General features: G+C 40.8%; 2 protein-coding genes across 2 annotated transcripts; one reads left to right on the forward strand and one right to left on the reverse strand.

Moving 5' to 3' along the window:
• Window positions 1-1,862: 1,862 nt before the first annotated feature.
• LOC146661497 (uncharacterized) lies at window positions 1,863-7,050 on the reverse strand. The gene is made up of 12 exons (XM_085417725.1): window positions 6,889-7,050; window positions 6,613-6,791; window positions 6,424-6,517; window positions 5,780-5,988; window positions 4,026-4,173; window positions 3,813-3,930; window positions 3,647-3,738; window positions 3,431-3,545; window positions 2,959-3,060; window positions 2,590-2,757; window positions 2,309-2,464; window positions 1,863-2,077 (listed from the first exon to the last, which is right to left on the reverse strand). The coding sequence occupies exons 1-12, from the start codon at window positions 6,991-6,993 to the stop codon at window positions 1,863-1,865; spliced, it is 1,701 nt and encodes a 566-aa protein (XP_085273851.1). The 5' UTR covers window positions 6,994-7,050.
• A 2,670-nt stretch (window positions 7,051-9,720) lies between these two features.
• On the forward strand, window positions 9,721-14,959 carry LOC146661498 (G2/M phase-specific E3 ubiquitin-protein ligase-like). Its single transcript, XM_085419474.1, has 9 exons — window positions 9,721-10,939; window positions 11,585-11,667; window positions 11,889-11,941; window positions 12,221-12,263; window positions 13,439-13,509; window positions 13,711-13,800; window positions 13,899-14,209; window positions 14,325-14,503; window positions 14,786-14,959. The coding sequence occupies exons 1-9, from the start codon at window positions 10,714-10,716 to the stop codon at window positions 14,957-14,959; spliced, it is 1,230 nt and encodes a 409-aa protein (XP_085275600.1). The 5' UTR covers window positions 9,721-10,713.
• Window positions 14,960-17,200: the final 2,241 nt, after the last annotated feature.

A 17,200-nucleotide genomic window follows, 5' to 3' on the forward strand; every position in this document is an offset into this window, starting at 1 on the left:
ATCTTTATGTCTTTTTTGTGGCTATGATACTGGATTTTGGTTTGATGCATATGCAGGTTACAGCTGGGGAATGGCAGTATGTTGTGGATTGATTTGGCATGTTCAACCACTGTTACACCAAACTCTCTCACTTATAACATGATAAAGGCCTCTTACTCAGTGTCATGGATTTTCTATACTTTTGGGGACACAGGGCCAAAGTCTGAGGCAATAAGTCAGATCAAAGAAGGCAATGATTCTAAAATGGGAGTTTACTTATGTCATTATATATATCCAGGAATATGTGCCAGAGGATAGTTGTCATGAAATCAATATTAAATCAAAGTATTCCTTAATTACCACAGCTGACACGAGTTCTCCATAGCTGCCTGCTGTCTCAGGATCTGTCTCCAAAAAGGACCAGGGAGCGCTAACATGTTATGTTCTAAAATGATGAAGAAAATGTACATTAAACATAATATAAACTTACTGAGTGAAGTAATGTCAAGAGGATTCCTTTAGCTCCTATTGGGCTGGTTCCTTGATCAATGCAATACAGAATCATTAATCTGGTTTTATGTAATGTCCTCAAAACATGTCAAAATGAGGCTCACTAGTCTGTGTGGCCTCCACATGCCTGTATGACCTCCCTACAACACCTGGGCATGCTCCTGATGAAGTGGCAGATGCTCTCCTGATGGATCTCCTCCCAGACTCCAGGACTAAAGCATCTGCCCACTCATGGACATTTTGTGGTGCAGTTGGTGGATGGAGCGAGACATAATGTCCCAGTTGTCCTCAATTGGATTCAGTTCTGGGGAATGGGCGGGCCAGTCCACAGCATCAATGCCTTCGTCTTGCAGGAACTGCTGACACACTCCAGCCACATGAGGTCTAGGATTGTCTTGCATTAGGAGGAACCCGGGGCCAACCGCACCAGCATATGGTCTCACAAGGGGTCTGAGGATCTCATCTCAGTACCTAATGGCAGTCAGGCTACCTCTGCCGAACACATGGAGGGCTGTGCAGCTCCCCAAAGAAATGCCACCCCACACCAAAACTGACCCACTGCCAAACTCATGCTGGAGGATGTTGCAGGAAGCAGAAGGTTCTCCACGGCGTCTCCAGACTGTCACAAGTGCTCAGTGTGAACCTGCTTTCATCTGTGAGGAGCACAGGGCGCCAGTGGCAAAGTCGCCAATCTTTGTGTTGTCTGGCAAATGCCAAACATCCGGCACTGTGTTGGGCTGTAAGCACAACCCCACCTGTGGACGTCGGGCCCTCATACCACCCTCATGGAGTCCATTTCTGACCGTTTGAGCAGACGTGCACATTTGTGGCCTGCTGGAGGTCATTTTGCACAGCTCTGGCCTTTCTTTCCTACCCCACAGTACCTTCCCTTACCATTTGTTTCATACTCTTTTACTTCTTCTTTGATGACGGTTGTCTTTCTAGATAAGCAATTTCATTTGCTCTGGGGCGAGTCAATGGCTCGGGTGCATTCTGGGACTGTCAGTTCACCAGTGTGCTGGCATGCTTCTTAACAAACACACCACTACAGCAAACATCTCAATTGTACTTGTTGATTTCTTCGACAAAACACTGAACAAAAAATTTACTTGTGAGTGTGCTGCCTGGTGCTTTTAAATTTTGTGATAATTTGAGCAGCCCAGAAAGCATCCCATAAATTAAATTATGTTATCGTATCTGAACATGTACACTAGTCATTAAATTAGATGGGAAATAATGATTCAGGGTAAACAACTGCACCAAGGAAATTCCATTTTTCTTATCAAAATGTAAAATGTCTGTTGAAAAATCACATTGAACAGAGATGTGATTAACTTTTTATTTTGCCAAACATAACATCAATGATGACACAATCAGTCTTCATCAGAAGTGCTCAAATCACTCTCAGTGGCATCGTCTGGAATGTCCTCCTCCTCCTCCGAGTCCATTTCCAGGAGTGGTTGGTGGCTGAGGATTCTCTTGTACACGTCCTTTACTTTGAGCATTTCAGCTTTCAGTTCACTTTGTTTTTTTAAAACCAGGCTACAGAGTCCCTTCTGTGCATCCTCCGACATGCCAACAAAGGAGGCTGTAAAAAGAACAAAACAAATAAATGAGAAAAGTAAAAAAAACAAACAAAAAAAAACCTCACCTCATAAACACAAGGAATTAGGATGCTGTAATTAAACATTTTTTTAAAAGGGAGAAGGCAGTGTTAGCTAGCAATCTAGATATAGGTAAAAGATCCAGTAAGACTTTAGCATCTGCGCTTATTTTCAATCGATTCATCAAAAAATTAATAAATAAATAAAGTGCTTACAGTCTGAGGAGATTGTCCCCAACACCACAGAACGCATTCGCAACACTGTCCAGTGATGCTGCATCTCCCTGCAAAGGATCATCTCCTCCTCTCTCAGGCGCCTCACAGCCATCACCTTCTCAAAGACCTTTCTCTTTGTCCGGAGGTCAGCAGCAGCTACAGTTTAACAACATCAGATGGGAAAACATAGTAGCATATTATGATTCAAGAACAAAACATTCAACTACTGCTCAGATACTGGGAGTTTGTTTAAAAAGGATATTTATAAATCAAGAGCTTACGTTCACTTGTGCTCTGCCAGGGCCAAATATCGGTCTGCATGAGGGCATCACTGGATACGATTTGCTTTGTTGGTTCAGCGAGCTTGTTGTAGTCGTCAACAGCAGCCGCCAAGCGTTTCTTCTCAACTAAGATGACCTTGCGAATTCTGTGTCGCCTCTTGTTGCTATCTGTAAATAATCATAAAAAATTCACACCTTCACATAATGTATATAGTTTCATTTTAATCTACACTCATCAATTTGTTTGCTAGAACAAATCACATCCAGCTCAAACAAACCTGGATCTGATTTGATTCTGTTTACAAAGTAGCTGCACAAGCTGTACAAACTGAGCATCAAACGGTCCGTTTCAAAGAAACTGGGACGTACCATTTTGTCTGTAAAGACTTTGTGTTCGCACTCTGATGATGACGACAAGCTCCTCTATTCGTGCCTGCAACGCTCCAAGGCTGCCATCAGTTTGATCACTTTCTAAGTGAGAGGAATATTAATCAGAGCACAGGATGAGTAACAGTCACCAAACTACAGTGGACTCTGTAATCACTGACTTGATGACATTCATTATAAGACATCTGGAGCCTTCATGTGCTGCTATCTCATGATAATCATGAGATAACAAGTATGTTGGTGTTCAGGTTTATAAAACCAACTAGTACGACATCATTTCAACCCAGGTTCTATCCAATTTGATGAAACGCAACAACTCTGCCATAAATTTGCTTTTACAAGGCTTATTTTTCATTGTTTGTTGACACTGTCAGAAAGATCTTAACTCTAAGTTCTTTAATGAGGCCATGGTGGGTCCTGTTGTTATACATGAGTGCATTATATTGAGACTCACCTTCAGCCCATTTCTGCACATCGGCCACCCATTGCTGCAGTGTGTCGTCATCCACACCCAGCTCATTTCTGGTCGCATTCAGGCTCTCCACTTGTTCTCTAAGGATCCTTATGATCTAAGAATGCATTCATAAATGTCATTCATATTGACATTAAAAGAGTACTGGTGTTTTCCCCCCATTACCACACACATTAAAATGGGTGTTGAAAAAATGACCTTTAGATATCGCTGGCTCAAAGTGCGGCCCAGTTGTTCCATTTTCCTTTTGTTCCACCCCAAAGCCAGGAGGGTCAGCATGTCTGTTCGCCCTGCATTTCAGTTAGTATACAAATTAGAATTAATGAGCAGGAGACTGAGTGGAATCTCAGACACGGACACACACCTGCTTTAGACATGTACTTCGTTGTGATGGCCGCCCTAGACAGGAAACTGTTTACTTGTTCCACCTCTTCTCCAACTGTTGAACCGGCCCCATCCTGAAACGCACCTCCCCATTTGATCTATAGAAAGGAGGTCACAATACATGACTGCTGAATTCATCCAACCTTATAACAAAATGTCTCAAACTAATCCAAAACTACAAGCTGCAGTATACCTCGCATTTCCAAGTGTGAGCCTTTGCATGCATGACGGAGAGAAAAGGACGCATTGACAAGAGGTTCCTCAGCTCAGGGCACTGCTGAGCCACCTTGGTTAAATAGGGGAAATATTTACAGGCCACATCGGAGCAAAGGAACGTAATACAGTGGGGCAAAAAAGTATTTAGTCAGCCACCGATTGTGCAAGTTCCCCCACCTAAAATGATGACAGCGGTCAGTAATTTGCACCAGAGGTACACTTCAACTGTGAGAGACAGAATGTGAAAAAAAAATCCATGAATCCACATGGTAGGATTTGTAAAGAATTTATTGGTAAATCAGGGTGGAAAATAAGTATTTGGTCAATAACAAAAATACAACTCAATACTTTGTAACATAACCTTTGTTGGCAATAACAGAGGTCAAACGTTTACTATAGGTCTTTACCAGGTTTGCACACACAGTAGCTGGTATTTTGGCCCATTCCTCCATGCAGATCTTCTCGAGAGCAGTGATGTTTTGGGGCTGTCGCCGAGCAACACGGACTTTCAACTCCCGCCACAGATTTCCTATGGGGTTGAGGTCTGGAGACTGGCTAGGCCACTCCAGGACTTTCAAATGCTTCTTACGGAGCCACTCCTTTGTTGCCCGGGCGGTGTGTTTTGGATCATTGTCATGTTGGAAGACCCAGCCTCGTTTCATCTTCAAAGTTCTCACTGATGGAAGGAGGTTTTGGCTCAAAATCTCACGATACATGGCCCCATTCATTCTGTCCTTAACACGGATCAGTCGTCCTGTCCCCTTGGCAGAAAAACAGCCCCATAGCATGATGTTTCCACCCCCATGCTTCACAGTAGGTATGGTGTTCTTGGGATGCAACTCAGTATTCTTCTTCCTCCAAACACGACGAGTTGAGTTTATACCAAAAAGTTCTACTTTGGTTTCATCTGACCACATGACATTCTCCCAATCCTCTGCTGTATCATCCATGTGCTCTCTGGCAAACTTCAGACGGGCCTGGACATGCACTGGCTTCAGCAGCAGAACACGTCTGGCACTGCGGGATTTGATTCCCTGCCGTTGTAGTGTGTTACTGATGGTGACCTTTGTTACTTTGGTCCCAGCTCTCTGCAGGTCATTCACCAGGTCCCCCCGTGTGGTTCTGGGATCTTTGCTCACCGTTCTCATGATCATTTTGACCCCACGGGATGAGATCTTGCGTGGAGCCCCAGATCGAGGGAGATTATCAGTGGTCTTGTATGTCTTCCATTTTCTGATGATTGCTCCCACAGTTGATTTTTTCACACCAAGCTGCTTGCCTATTGTAGATTCACTCTTCCCAGTCTGGTGCAGGTCTACAATACTTTTCCTGGTGTCCTTCGAAAGCTCTTTGGTCTTGGCCATGGCGGAGTTTGGAGTCTGACTGTTTGAGGCTGTGGACAGGTGTCTTTTATACAGATGATGAGTTCAAACAGGTGCCATTCATACAGGTAACGAGTGGGGGACAGAAAAGCTTCTTACAGAAGACGTTACAGGTCTGTGAGAGCCAGAGATTTTCCTTGTTTGAGGTGACCAAATACTTATTTTCCACCCTAATTTACGAATAAATTCTTTACAAATCCTACCATGTGAATTCATGGATTTTTTTTTCACATTCTGTCTCTCACAGTTGAAGTGTACCTCTGGTGCAAATTACTGACCTCTGTCATCATTTTAGGTGAGGAAACTTGCACAATCGGTGGCTGACTAAATACTTTTTTGCCCCACTGTATGTCCTGGGACGTTAGCTGCCAACTTCCTCTGGAGAAAAAGGGGGTAAGCAAAGATCTCCCCTCGAAACATGTTCAATGCAGCTAAGAGGACTCCGTGGCGACAAACAGCTATTTCCATGCCCTCCTCATCCAACTTCCCAGTGGACTTTTTGGACGACTCCTTTGCTGCAGTCCAAGATGAAGATCCGCACAACCCTTTCCCCGGGACCTATACACTCAAAGATTTTAACATAAAAGATATGACATGATTAAGCCCTATCAGGGACAAACTTTTTAAAACAAATGCATAACAATTAGCTGAATTAGCCTCGAGTCACACAAGACCTCATATCTCCCCAGGACAGCACTGATAACACAAAATAAAAATCATGTTGTTTTTTTTAAATACACATGGTGACAAAATTAAGTACACATTAAGATAAAGTAAAGTAAATAGTATTACGACAACACCAAGAGAAAAATAAAAAAAAATATCGACCCATCCATATATGTCCACACACACACACACACACACACACACACACACACACACACACACACACACACACACACACACACACACGTATGTGTATATGGTTACGGCATTAACGTCATTTTAACAAGATTAACGCTAACAGCACTAATATATATATGTGTATCTTACATGATTTGTGTGTCTCTGGATGTATTTCACAAACTCAGCAACTTCCTCATCTTTTTCAATGAAGACACCTTCAAAATTCCCCTGCTCTGAAGTGCTGAACGAACACAGTGACAGTTGTTTGAAAAGAAACATTAAAATACATTTTTCTACAAATCCATATTTGACTTATGTACACAATGCATAACGTACCTTGCATTAGACTGAAAGCGATAAAGCTTGCGGTTTCCATCAACTGAGACGGCAAGCATGTCTGGAGTGCAGGCAGGGCAGCTAAAGCATGGCTCCTTGCACATCCTGTCCACCTCAAACTTTACAGCACTCCACTCCAAGAAACTTTTACTGAAGGCATCAGCTGATATTCGGCCATTCTTTTACATAGAGGACATACAACAGAATATTCAAGGACAGTCATCATAAACATTGATTTGCACAATTTCCTTAAACTTAGCAAATTTAGAAACTCACCCTTCCAAAATGGGCTGTTCGTTCATCCAGCATTTTGACAAATGCCTTAAGTGACATCCCTGGTGCAGCCTTCTTAATGTCATAGAAAGACTGAAAGACATCCATTGAAAACAGGGTGCAGAAATTTAAGGTGCCAGGCCAATATCCACTACCCAGGATGTCCTTAACTAACTTAACTGTCCTTAACATTAGGCCACAGCTGGTGCAGCTCACCACTGGCAGTGCAAGGTTATAACGGCCTTTAGAAAGGATAAGGATAAATTCAGTCATGGCTCAAAGCATTCATTTTTTTCATGTTGTTTTCAAATCGGTCTGGTAAATCCAAATGACCTTTGACAGGTGCCCACATATACTGCGGGCCGAGAGTAATTAAAACCAAGATAGCAATGCACAATTTGCAATAAAACCTCCAAACACATCTATTGTGTATGTAGTGTGTGACAAAAGGGCAACTTACCATTTATGGTTACAAGAGCCACAATTGCACCGGGTGAAACCTCAACGTTACCTGCTGGGCAGTCACACACATGGTCTGGCCTTTGCACAGGCAACAGCCGAACTAACATTAAAACACACAATATATATAAAAAGAATTAGAAATTAACTGATACACAATAAATATACAATAACAGCACCCACTCATACTCATACATAGCAAGAAATGCATAAGACTTAAAAACTGTACCTATTGGCTTGTGAAACTCTGATGAAGGCTGCAAAAACTCTCCTGTTACTGCCTCTCTGTTGTGCAGGACAAAGCGTGTGTGAACTGCAATATCACAGTCAGCACAAAGGAATGGAAGAGGCAGGCAGTCCAGGCACCTCACAACTACTTGTTTGCCACACTGACACACACGGTGTGACTGTGGATCCAGAGTAGCTAACATATTGTCTATAAGACAAGGCCTGGCCTCTTTCCACTTTTGCGAGGACACCATATTTCTGATCGCCCAGTGAGTAGCAGCTGACTCAGACGACATCTCACAAGTCATGGCTGTGTCCTCTTCTCCATCCTCCAACAACTGAAGGAGCTCCTGACGAAGTTCCATACACTAACAGAAAAAAAATAAAGAAAGGAAGAAACTCTTCCACAAAGTGAAAAACACTCTAGGCAGTATGTTTCTTAGGACTCCACAAAAGCCCTGCATAACTCAACTATAACAACAAATATAAAAGTAAACAGAAATCACAATATATACAAGAAGGTAAAGTACCTTTTGTTGGGTTGACACTGGCAACATAACCAGGTTCTTCACGTGGACATTGATGCTGCTCTCTGGACACGGGGGGGGGGGGGGAATGAAGAATATTTACTTACTGAAATTCTTTGGTGAAAACAAGTTGTGAGATAAAATCAATGGTTGTGTGAACACTGACCACGTGGCATGCAACTAGTACTTCGACTGGTTGATGGTCTTTGAGGAATAAAATCTCCCTGTCTGTCACGTTTTTTCCAGCGCACTGGTCTTGGCTGAGGTTCACTCTGTGCATCATTCTACGCAATTAACAAGGAAAAAAGGGAACACCTAAAATACAGTCTATGGTTAAAGCAAAGATTATCAAACATCTTAAGTTAACCAACTTAATTTGACATAAACTTTAAAAAAAATTCAAATAACATAACGTTTACTCCGTACAAAATATTAGACAAGCGTGTTCCCTCTTTAACAACTGTTTCCACTAAAAATGTTACCTGCATATCTTGAAGGAGTTCGTCAGCAGCCTGAAGCTCTTCCTCCAGCTCGGGATCCTCTAAATCACTCATTTTCAAGCTAAAGAGGAAAGAGATTTTTGCAGAACTCAGTGACATAAACACATAACTAACGCAATTCAAATGATTTTCAGTCTTGGCGCTCCGGTTAATGTTAGCAATTAACGTTAGCATCATCAGTTTGTAAAGAGCTAGCAGAACTCTTAGCGCAAAAACTGCTTTACGCACCATGTGAGGGTATTTTGCAGCACACAAGTCCTTTAACGTTTGTAATAGATTTAATCCATCATCGTTGGATTAAATGGCTAATGCTGCAGTAGCCACGTGTAGTCGTTACCTAGCAAGCATGCTGACGGTAGCTGTAGCCATTTTTAAATACATTACACCGTTTCCGAGATCAGTCACCTCTGTTTGTTTGAAGCTTTTATGAAAAAACAAACTTTGAAACACACATCAAGGTATTACTTTAAATATATGTATTTTTTACATACCTGCATTAGAATCAATCAGTTCCGCCTCATTTTCTTATTCTTATAAATGGGTCTCTCCGTTCTCCCATCAGGCTTTGCTTACACAGGTTGCGTCTGATTGGCTGGAGCCGAGCGCGTCCAAAACTAACAGGAGTGGTGAATGAATCTATAAATGTGTTTTACGTGTGAAATGAAAATAATAAACCTAACAAAGGATTATGTATACGTTAAATCTGCGCACTTTCAGATCGTGAATCAGTTTGGAAAACACTGTGTGATGGCCACAACATGAAGCGATTTTATTGTTGAATTATCAGTGATACTTTCGTGTTTTTGTTGAGAAATGTTAACGATGTCATTAAAAGAAAGCATTAAATTAGGGAGAAAAACCCGTTCGCAGAGAGGGTCCGCGGTTCTCCAGTTAGATTGTGCTTCACGGCGTCATGTTTCGCCGTGACGGGGTTATTATTGGAGTAAATGGATGGCTGGAGCCTCTGCTCGAAGCGTCTCTGATCGCTGCGAGCGGGTTCATATTGGAATGAATTGACAACCCACAGCGTCACATAAAAACGTGGAAGGGTACCTTAGGCGTCAGCATGAGAAGTTAAGGGACGTGACAAATCGTCATTATTTTACGCGTCGGGAGTGAGAACGGGTTGCTTTTTCCTTACAGATAAATGTCGGCTTGATGACCATTAAAAAGGGTGGTTTGAAGCCATACCGTGGAAAAACTATTTTCCTAACAACAGACCCTGACGTTACTGCCACAAGTCTGCTCAATCAAGCTGTTAAAAAAATGAAGGCCTGGGGCTCGGTCACTCAGGCACAGCTGGCTGCCGGCGGAGCTCACGGGCGCGTCACTGCAACTCCCCCTGGCTTCTGCTCCGCGGCTGCTGAGTGAGCCCTCATCTGGGACTCTCCTCAGCTCTTTCTGGGACAGTGGCGCGGCTGCCCCTCTGTTGGTCTTCCTTGGTCTCTTGTGTTCTGGGGGCCTCTGGATGTCTGGAGTTTTGATCTCCTCCATACCTGCTTCATACCCTGGAGGACGGGGCTGTGGCCCCCCCACACTCCCTAGCAGATCGTTACATGGAGAAACCTTTGGAATGCAAGCATGCTGATCCACACAGGTATGCACACAGGTGTACACACGGGTATTCACAGACGCGGACTACAGCTTTCTTGGCTGCTGCCTCAAAGCACATTGTGCGCTGTCTATCTTGCGTGCTGCACAATATCGTTTATTACTTAGTATCTACTGATATTTACTGCTAGCTAGTTTATTGTGATGGTGCCGTTTTTTTTATTATGTTGCTCTTTGTTGTTTGCTTTCTCTTCTGTTTTTTTTTCTCCATACAGGTGACCCAGGTGTTTTGTTTTTTTTGTTTGTTTGTTTTTTTCTTTCTTCCACCCCTTCTCACCGTCTCTTCTCCCCTTTGGTTTTCTTTCTCTCCCTCTCTTTCTTTCATTCTTTCTCCCTGTCCTATCCCCCAGTCATGTCTGTCCCGTTTGTAGGAACTGAAAATAAAATAAATTCATAATTATAATAAAGGTCAATCAAATGGACCAATATGGCAAGGCCATGATGATCCACTTGGTAAAATAAATCCGCTTGGCATCTTTCTTGGCCTTAAGACAACAATTCTGATGGCTAAAGATCCAAACGGGACACAAAAAAAAAAAAAAAAAATGAAGGACTTTAACAAAGATCTAAAAGATGGACCTTTCCTTCTTCTGTATCCGGATGGCACTGAGGTCATTACTGTCCCTGGAACACAAAGACCATTTGCACTTGAGGCTTATAAGGCTGAAGTTGGCAAGCCTTATCAAAGAATCACTGTTTTCATCTGCTTGAAGAGTGACTTTGAAGATGGTAAGCTGCTAATGTTTGTTTGGATTTTGACACAGATTCCCTTAGTTTCAACAACTGCTAATTTTGAAATTGTGAAATGTTAACATTATGCATAAAGCACCCAAGTCAATAGCATACCTACATTAAAATGGTGAATGGCCTGTATTTGATATAGCACCTTCTAGGGTTCTACAACCCCCAAGGACACTTCACAACAAAAGCAGTCATTCACCCACACACATTCACACACTGCTGGTGATTAGCTACAATGTGGACACAACTGTCCTGGGACTCACTGACTGAAGCAAGGCTGCTGTACACAGATGCCACCTATTCCTCCCACTACCACCACCTGGCATGGAGGGTGAAGTGTCTTGCCCAAGGACACAACAACTGCGACAGACTGAGCAGGGCTCAAACCTTCAACCTTTTGATTACAGGGCGGGCTTTTAACTCCTCTGCCACCATTGCTCCCTAAATTAGCTTGTATATGTTATGTTTCTTCCTGGAAACATGAAATTCAGCCATTTTTGGATCTACTGAGTCATGAGTTTTCAATGCTAACTTTATGCCTTTCGTATTAATCTATTATTGATGATCAAATAAAGTTTCATACATTAGTATGAATTTAGTTAGCTTAGCTTGATTTGTTTTCATGTTTTGTAGTTGGAGAAAACTCAGAGTTGTCTGACTCTGACCCAGAGATTGTTATTAAAAGGCCCTCTGAGTTTGATCTTGCTGATACACTGGTAAGTACAATTTAACATTTTTTATAGAGTTTTCTTGTTGTTTAGCCACCACCATTTGCCTCAGTTCAGTAAAACAGTTAATAGTTATATGTGAAATACATTTTGTGTGTGTGTGTGTGTGCGTGCTTGCGTGCGTTTGTTTGTTTGTTTGTTTGTTTGTTTGTTTGTTTGTTTGTTTGTTTGTTTGTTTGTTTGTTTGTTTGTTTGTTTGTTTGTTTCAGCCATGGGAACTTCAACATGAAAGCAGTCCTTTACAGAAAGCGGCAGAATATGAGTAAGTGATATTTTAAGAACATGTAATCTTTTACTGTTTTTTGCCAACACTTTGTATTAATGAGATATACTCTTTTGTCAAGGTTCAAGGTTCTTTATTTGTCACATGCATAGTTATACAAGTATAACACACAGTCATTCATTCTGTATATGGTTTTTGGAACATGGACTACATAATACTTGTATTGCTTGTTTGTTAATCAAGATGCTTAAATATTTTCAAAGTGTCAATTAATATTTTCACAGTACACAACAATAATGCTTTTCTTTGTTCTCTAAGGAAGGGTGCTGGGGATCTTGTGCTTGCTAATGAAGTACAACAGGTAAAAAACTATTTTATTAGTAAAAGAGTGCAGCAGACAATCTCCACCGCCTTTACTTTGCAATTAGATAACGATTCACTGTTTGCTTATTACATTCATTGTTATTATACAATGCATTTCACATCCTCAATTTTCATACTATCAATAGTTTATAACATTCACCCCTTAAAGGTACAATAAGTCATACCGGTACATGAAATAATCACAAAGCAGTCTAATGTCTCAATCATGTTGGAAGGAAGGTTACATTGAAACTAACTGTGTATGACTCGTCTTTGTCATCTAGAATCTTCTGGCGCTGATCCGTAGCCATGAAACTCATGGAACGGGAGGAGGGAGAGTCACTCGTTTGTTTATAAAGATAGACTGCAGTACACAGATTTGACCACAGGATGTTCTTCTTATTTCATTCTTACTTACTTATTGTACCTTTAGATAATCTATTGGGATAGGGAACCTAAGGTACATCCATCTACTTCCGGACCATGGGTCCCCTACTGCTAAAAAAATAGGAGTCTATGAGCCAATAAAAATTATTTTCTGATCCCGTTTGATGTGTGCCATGGATTTAAAATATGATGTCCGTGAAGTATATAAACACATTTTGATGCCAAAAAGTGCTTAAGCGACAGGTGGCAAAGGTTATTTTAGGTTTTGTTTGAAAAGACGTGGCGAAATGTAAATGTTCGTCTCACAAAATTGACATCATTGAACCAGACACAGAGAAGAGGACAAGCTTAGTTTTGTTTAGCGAGCTTCAAATCCTTCTTCCAGGATGATGTGGAGAAAACCACTATAAATCTGGTCATGTGATAATTTGCAGTTATGCTGGGGGAGAAAAGCTTCTGAGGCGACGTCATATTTGCGACATCTGACTTGTAGTCATTTTAATGACGAATTTTTACAAGCTAACAAATCTCAAATTACATTACAGACATAGTCGAAACACAATTATTTATTATTTAAATTGAAGTACAACATATGTGTGATTCAGAGAGTAAGGCAAAGCAGACCAGAAAATAACTTTTATAGCTCCATTCACTTCCATTCATTTTTCTTTTGTTCAGGGACCCACGAGCAGACCAGAAGGGGAGGAGACTTAGGCTCCCTATATTAAAATAATTATCAATTGGTCAAATATGAATTTTCATTCATCCTCATTTCTGTATTTCCAGGTCATAGATTTGGAAGAAGAAAACGATACAGGCACTACTGAATGCCTCACTGTCGAGAGCTCCTGTTACAGGTGTGTTGTATCTTGAGTAATTATTCCAGAGGGTTGCACAAAATATATACACACAATTATTATAAATGTATGTAGTTTGACTCTTTTACATTAGATTCTTCAGAAAGAAAAATAGTAGAATCGTTCTATAAAACTGGAACTGCATGTTTATGCATTTGTCTTTTTGCATCTACACTTTGTGTACATGTTTTCACTCTGCAGAAACTACACACAGCTGTTTGAACCGATTGTGATTGATGATGAAGATCCTACTCCTAACGAAGCCAAAGCTGAGCCCCCAGAAGAACCTGTGTTAGTAATTTAAACATTTGAATCCAATTAACCGCCATCTTGTTCTGTACAAGACATCATGCAATCATGAGAGAAGTATATACACCCTTTTTTCTTAGAGACACCAATTTGCAGGCACATGAAATTATTGCAAATTTGGCACTGGAACTTGACCACAAGATGGTCAGCAGGTTCAATATATCAAGGTCAGCTGTATGGGATGGAGCTGTTAGAGGATTTCGACGCAGCACATACTCTGACAACTACGACATGTTCATCAAGTTTAATGATGATGCTGGCAGCTTTGAAGAAGGTTTGGATACAGGTGGCCTGGGGTGTGAATTCCTCACACTTCTTATGGGCAGTCTGACAAATCGCCCCATCTTTGATGGACCTCCAGAGAGCCGTTATCTTGTATATAATTCAAGAGGTGGATGTTTTCTCCGTAATTATTACAATGGAAATTTTAATAAAAATTGGCTTATTTTTTTCATTAGCATATTTAATAGCAATTAACCATGATAATTATGTGCCCTGTATAACAGCTGCCAGGCAAGATGAGTACTTTTTAGCAGGAAAGATGATCGCTGTATCCATTGTGCATGGGGGACCAGCACCACATTTCCTCTCCAAGAACCTGGTCAACCACATCACAGGGAATCAGAGTTTCAGCGCCACTGTAGAAGATGTGCAAGATGAGGAGATCACAAAAGTTCTACATCAGGTAGAAAATTACCTAGGCTCAGGGAATGGGTTTACTTAGAAGACACTTGGGGCCAGTTTAAAAGATTAAATCAGGATAACAGTTATCCAGGTTGGATAATATCTTGAAAGTAGGTTCAAGGCAGATTCTGTAATCTGAAAGGACAGATTTCCACCTCCCAACAACACAAGTGAAATAACAAATTGATTATTTTTTTAATCCAATGTTTGAATGAATCGTAAAAGTAGTGAAAATTATTTTTGCTTTTCTTACAGTAAATCTTTTTTTTTTTTTTTTTTATAGGTCCTGAAAGCTGAATCAGAGGAGTCTTTGCATAATCTTATTTTGCAAAACAGCACAATCTTCCAAACTGCTGGATGCCTCAGAAATGTCAAGCCTTGTGAGAAACAAGCATTTGTGGAGGAGTACCTCAGATGGTACATCCTTGAAAGAAACCAAAGTGTCATTCATTGGTAAACTCATTACTCCTTTTAAATTCAGGATGGCCAGATGCTCATCACAGCAGCCACTGACATTTTCAGACCTTCAGATGTATATGAAAAAACTGATTCGGTAGCATCTGTGTGATCTGATGAACAACAAGTTAATTCCTGAGCCACTGTCGCACGCTATTAACCTTTTGACACTAGAACTCTAATTTAGTATACATTTATTGTTCACAATGACCCATAATAATCATAGTCATGCAACATGATTAATTTTTAGTTATTTATAAAAAGAGGTGATCCCTTGTTTGACACACTTGTTTATTCCAGTGTGAAAGCACTGATTTTTTTTTAAAAGCTGAAATCCCAATGAGCTCTTCTTTTTTTGCTGTCACAGTTAATTTCTGAGCACTATGAATTGTTTTTGTGTATGCATTTGAAATCTGTCCAAATTTATAATGAAAGATCTAGTAGGTAAAGACATTTAAACACAATTTAGAAGACTGCAATAGTTATAGCTATAAACCAATTATTAGTTATTTGTCTATCCTTTGCAGATTTAAAGATGGACTGGAAAGTCTGAATTTTTTAAGTGCACTGCAAAAACATTCCAGTGTGCTGGCCCCACTCCTATGCTTCTCTGCCAAGGCCCTGACTGCTTCAGAACTGGAGAGCATGTTCAGACCAGATCTCAGCCCAGCAGGAAGCAACAAGCGGCATAAGGAGGTCCTAACACTTGGCTTTTGGGCAGATTATCTCCTTGATTGTGAAGGTTTGAATGGCCGTTTTTAATTGTTTATAGTTTTATGAAAGGAGAGGTAAGGAAATTAATTTTCTGTAATGTACTACAGTGTTTACTTTCTTCTTTCAGAGAAGGCAACAGCAGTGTGTCTGGAAGATTTGATGATGTTTGCCACAGGGCTGATGGCAGTTCCACCGGCAGGAATGACACCACCACCATGCATCCAGTTTTTAAGTGATTCGCCTTTTCCAGTTGCAAACACCTGTGCAAATACTCTGAAGCTACCCATCTGTGACTCATATGGCATCTTTAAGGCCAACATGGACTTTGGAATTCAAAATGCTCCAGGATTTGGATGTTCTTAAATCAGCAAGGTCATCAAGTTACAGTTACTGAGTTACCCTGTTAGGTTCAGCTGCCGTTGGCACACTACTTAACACATTCATGTGACAAGCAACTTCCATATTGTTAAACATTTAGTTGTTTTTTCTGAATATTGTGTATGTTGGAAAAGTGACAGAAATGCTGGACACTATTTGTAAATGGTTTTATTAAAGAAAATTGTAAATGTTTCCTTGTGGTTAAATGTTAATATTTAAATCCATGCCAGTTCCTGTATATTATGAACAATATTATATTCAATTTAGCAAGAGGGAAAGGAAACACTACTAACATTAAAAAATGAAGGAAAAACAGAAGGGCTGGAGCACTCAAGTAAGTCCAAAGGTTTTATTAGGTGCAAAAAAAGGAAAGAAACTAACGTTTCGACACCGTGTGTGTCTTCGTCAGAGTAACTCTGACAAATGTCATTACAAACTGAAGTTCAGTTGGTATCTAAAACCCAGCTATGTCCTTCAGGGCCAAATACAGTTCTGTGGCCGATTCCCAGTCTTGTGGCTGCTGCAGTGTGTTTTGTTGTACAACCTGTTGTAAATATTCCTCAATGTTTGGATCACCACACAATCCAACCAGTAGCCCCTCCTCGGGAAACACATCCAGTTCCCTCTCCTCAACAGCAAATCCACAGTCTCTTGAACCATATCTGCAAAATGAAAATAGAACAGTGAAGGATTTTTTGCTGACAATATGGAACTATATAAATCAACGCATGCAGTGACATGTTATAAACTGCTCTATCATACTTATGTGTAAAATTATGAATATATATTAACCAACTTAAGCAATAACAACACCTTGCATTTAGTTTGATGCAAAAGGTTAATTCATTTTGTTAAGAACTCAAATACCTGTGAGGCAAGAGAGAGTTTGTTTGGAATCCCCCCTGGACACGATGCAAGTCTGCTTGGCCGGATCCTGTGTTTGTTCCAGAGGTCCTTGCATTCATCCAGGTCTTTCTGTAGAACCCCTCTGAAGCAGAATCTCAGCAAGCATTGGTGTTCGTGGCTTCCATTAAGTTTCGAGAGTCTCTTAGGTCTCCAAACAAGTCCATCCAAAACTGAGACCTGGGTATATAATTAATATTTAAGAATCAATTTAGCTTTGTTCTTGGTCATTTTATAGGGTTTGTTA

The sequence above is a fragment of the Rhamphochromis longiceps genome, linkage group LG9 (assembly GCF_057381845.1).
Source record: "Rhamphochromis longiceps isolate RC_006_pf linkage group LG9, R_longiceps_female_GT1.1, whole genome shotgun sequence".
NCBI lineage: Eukaryota > Metazoa > Chordata > Actinopteri > Cichliformes > Cichlidae > Rhamphochromis > Rhamphochromis longiceps.

Coding starts and splice junctions, on each gene's coding strand:
- LOC146661498 (XM_085419474.1), top strand. CDS start 10,714: ATGGCTAAAGATCCAAACGGGACACAAAAAAAAAAAAAAAAAATGAAG. Junction 11,668..11,888: donor TTGATCTTGCTGATACACTG/GTAAGTACAATT, acceptor TGTTTGTTTCAG/CCATGGGAACTTCAACATGA. Junction 14,210..14,324: donor TCTTGTATATAATTCAAGAG/GTGGATGTTTTC, acceptor CCTGTATAACAG/CTGCCAGGCAAGATGAGTAC.
- LOC146661497 (XM_085417725.1), bottom strand. CDS start 6,993: ATGGATGTCTTTCAGTCTTTCTATGACATTAAGAAGGCTGCACCAGGG. Junction 3,931..4,025: donor CTCACACTTGGAAATGCGAG/GTATACTGCAGC, acceptor TCCTTTCTATAG/ATCAAATGGGGAGGTGCGTT. Junction 3,739..3,812: donor GAAGTACATGTCTAAAGCAG/GTGTGTGTCCGT, acceptor ACTGAAATGCAG/GGCGAACAGACATGCTGACC.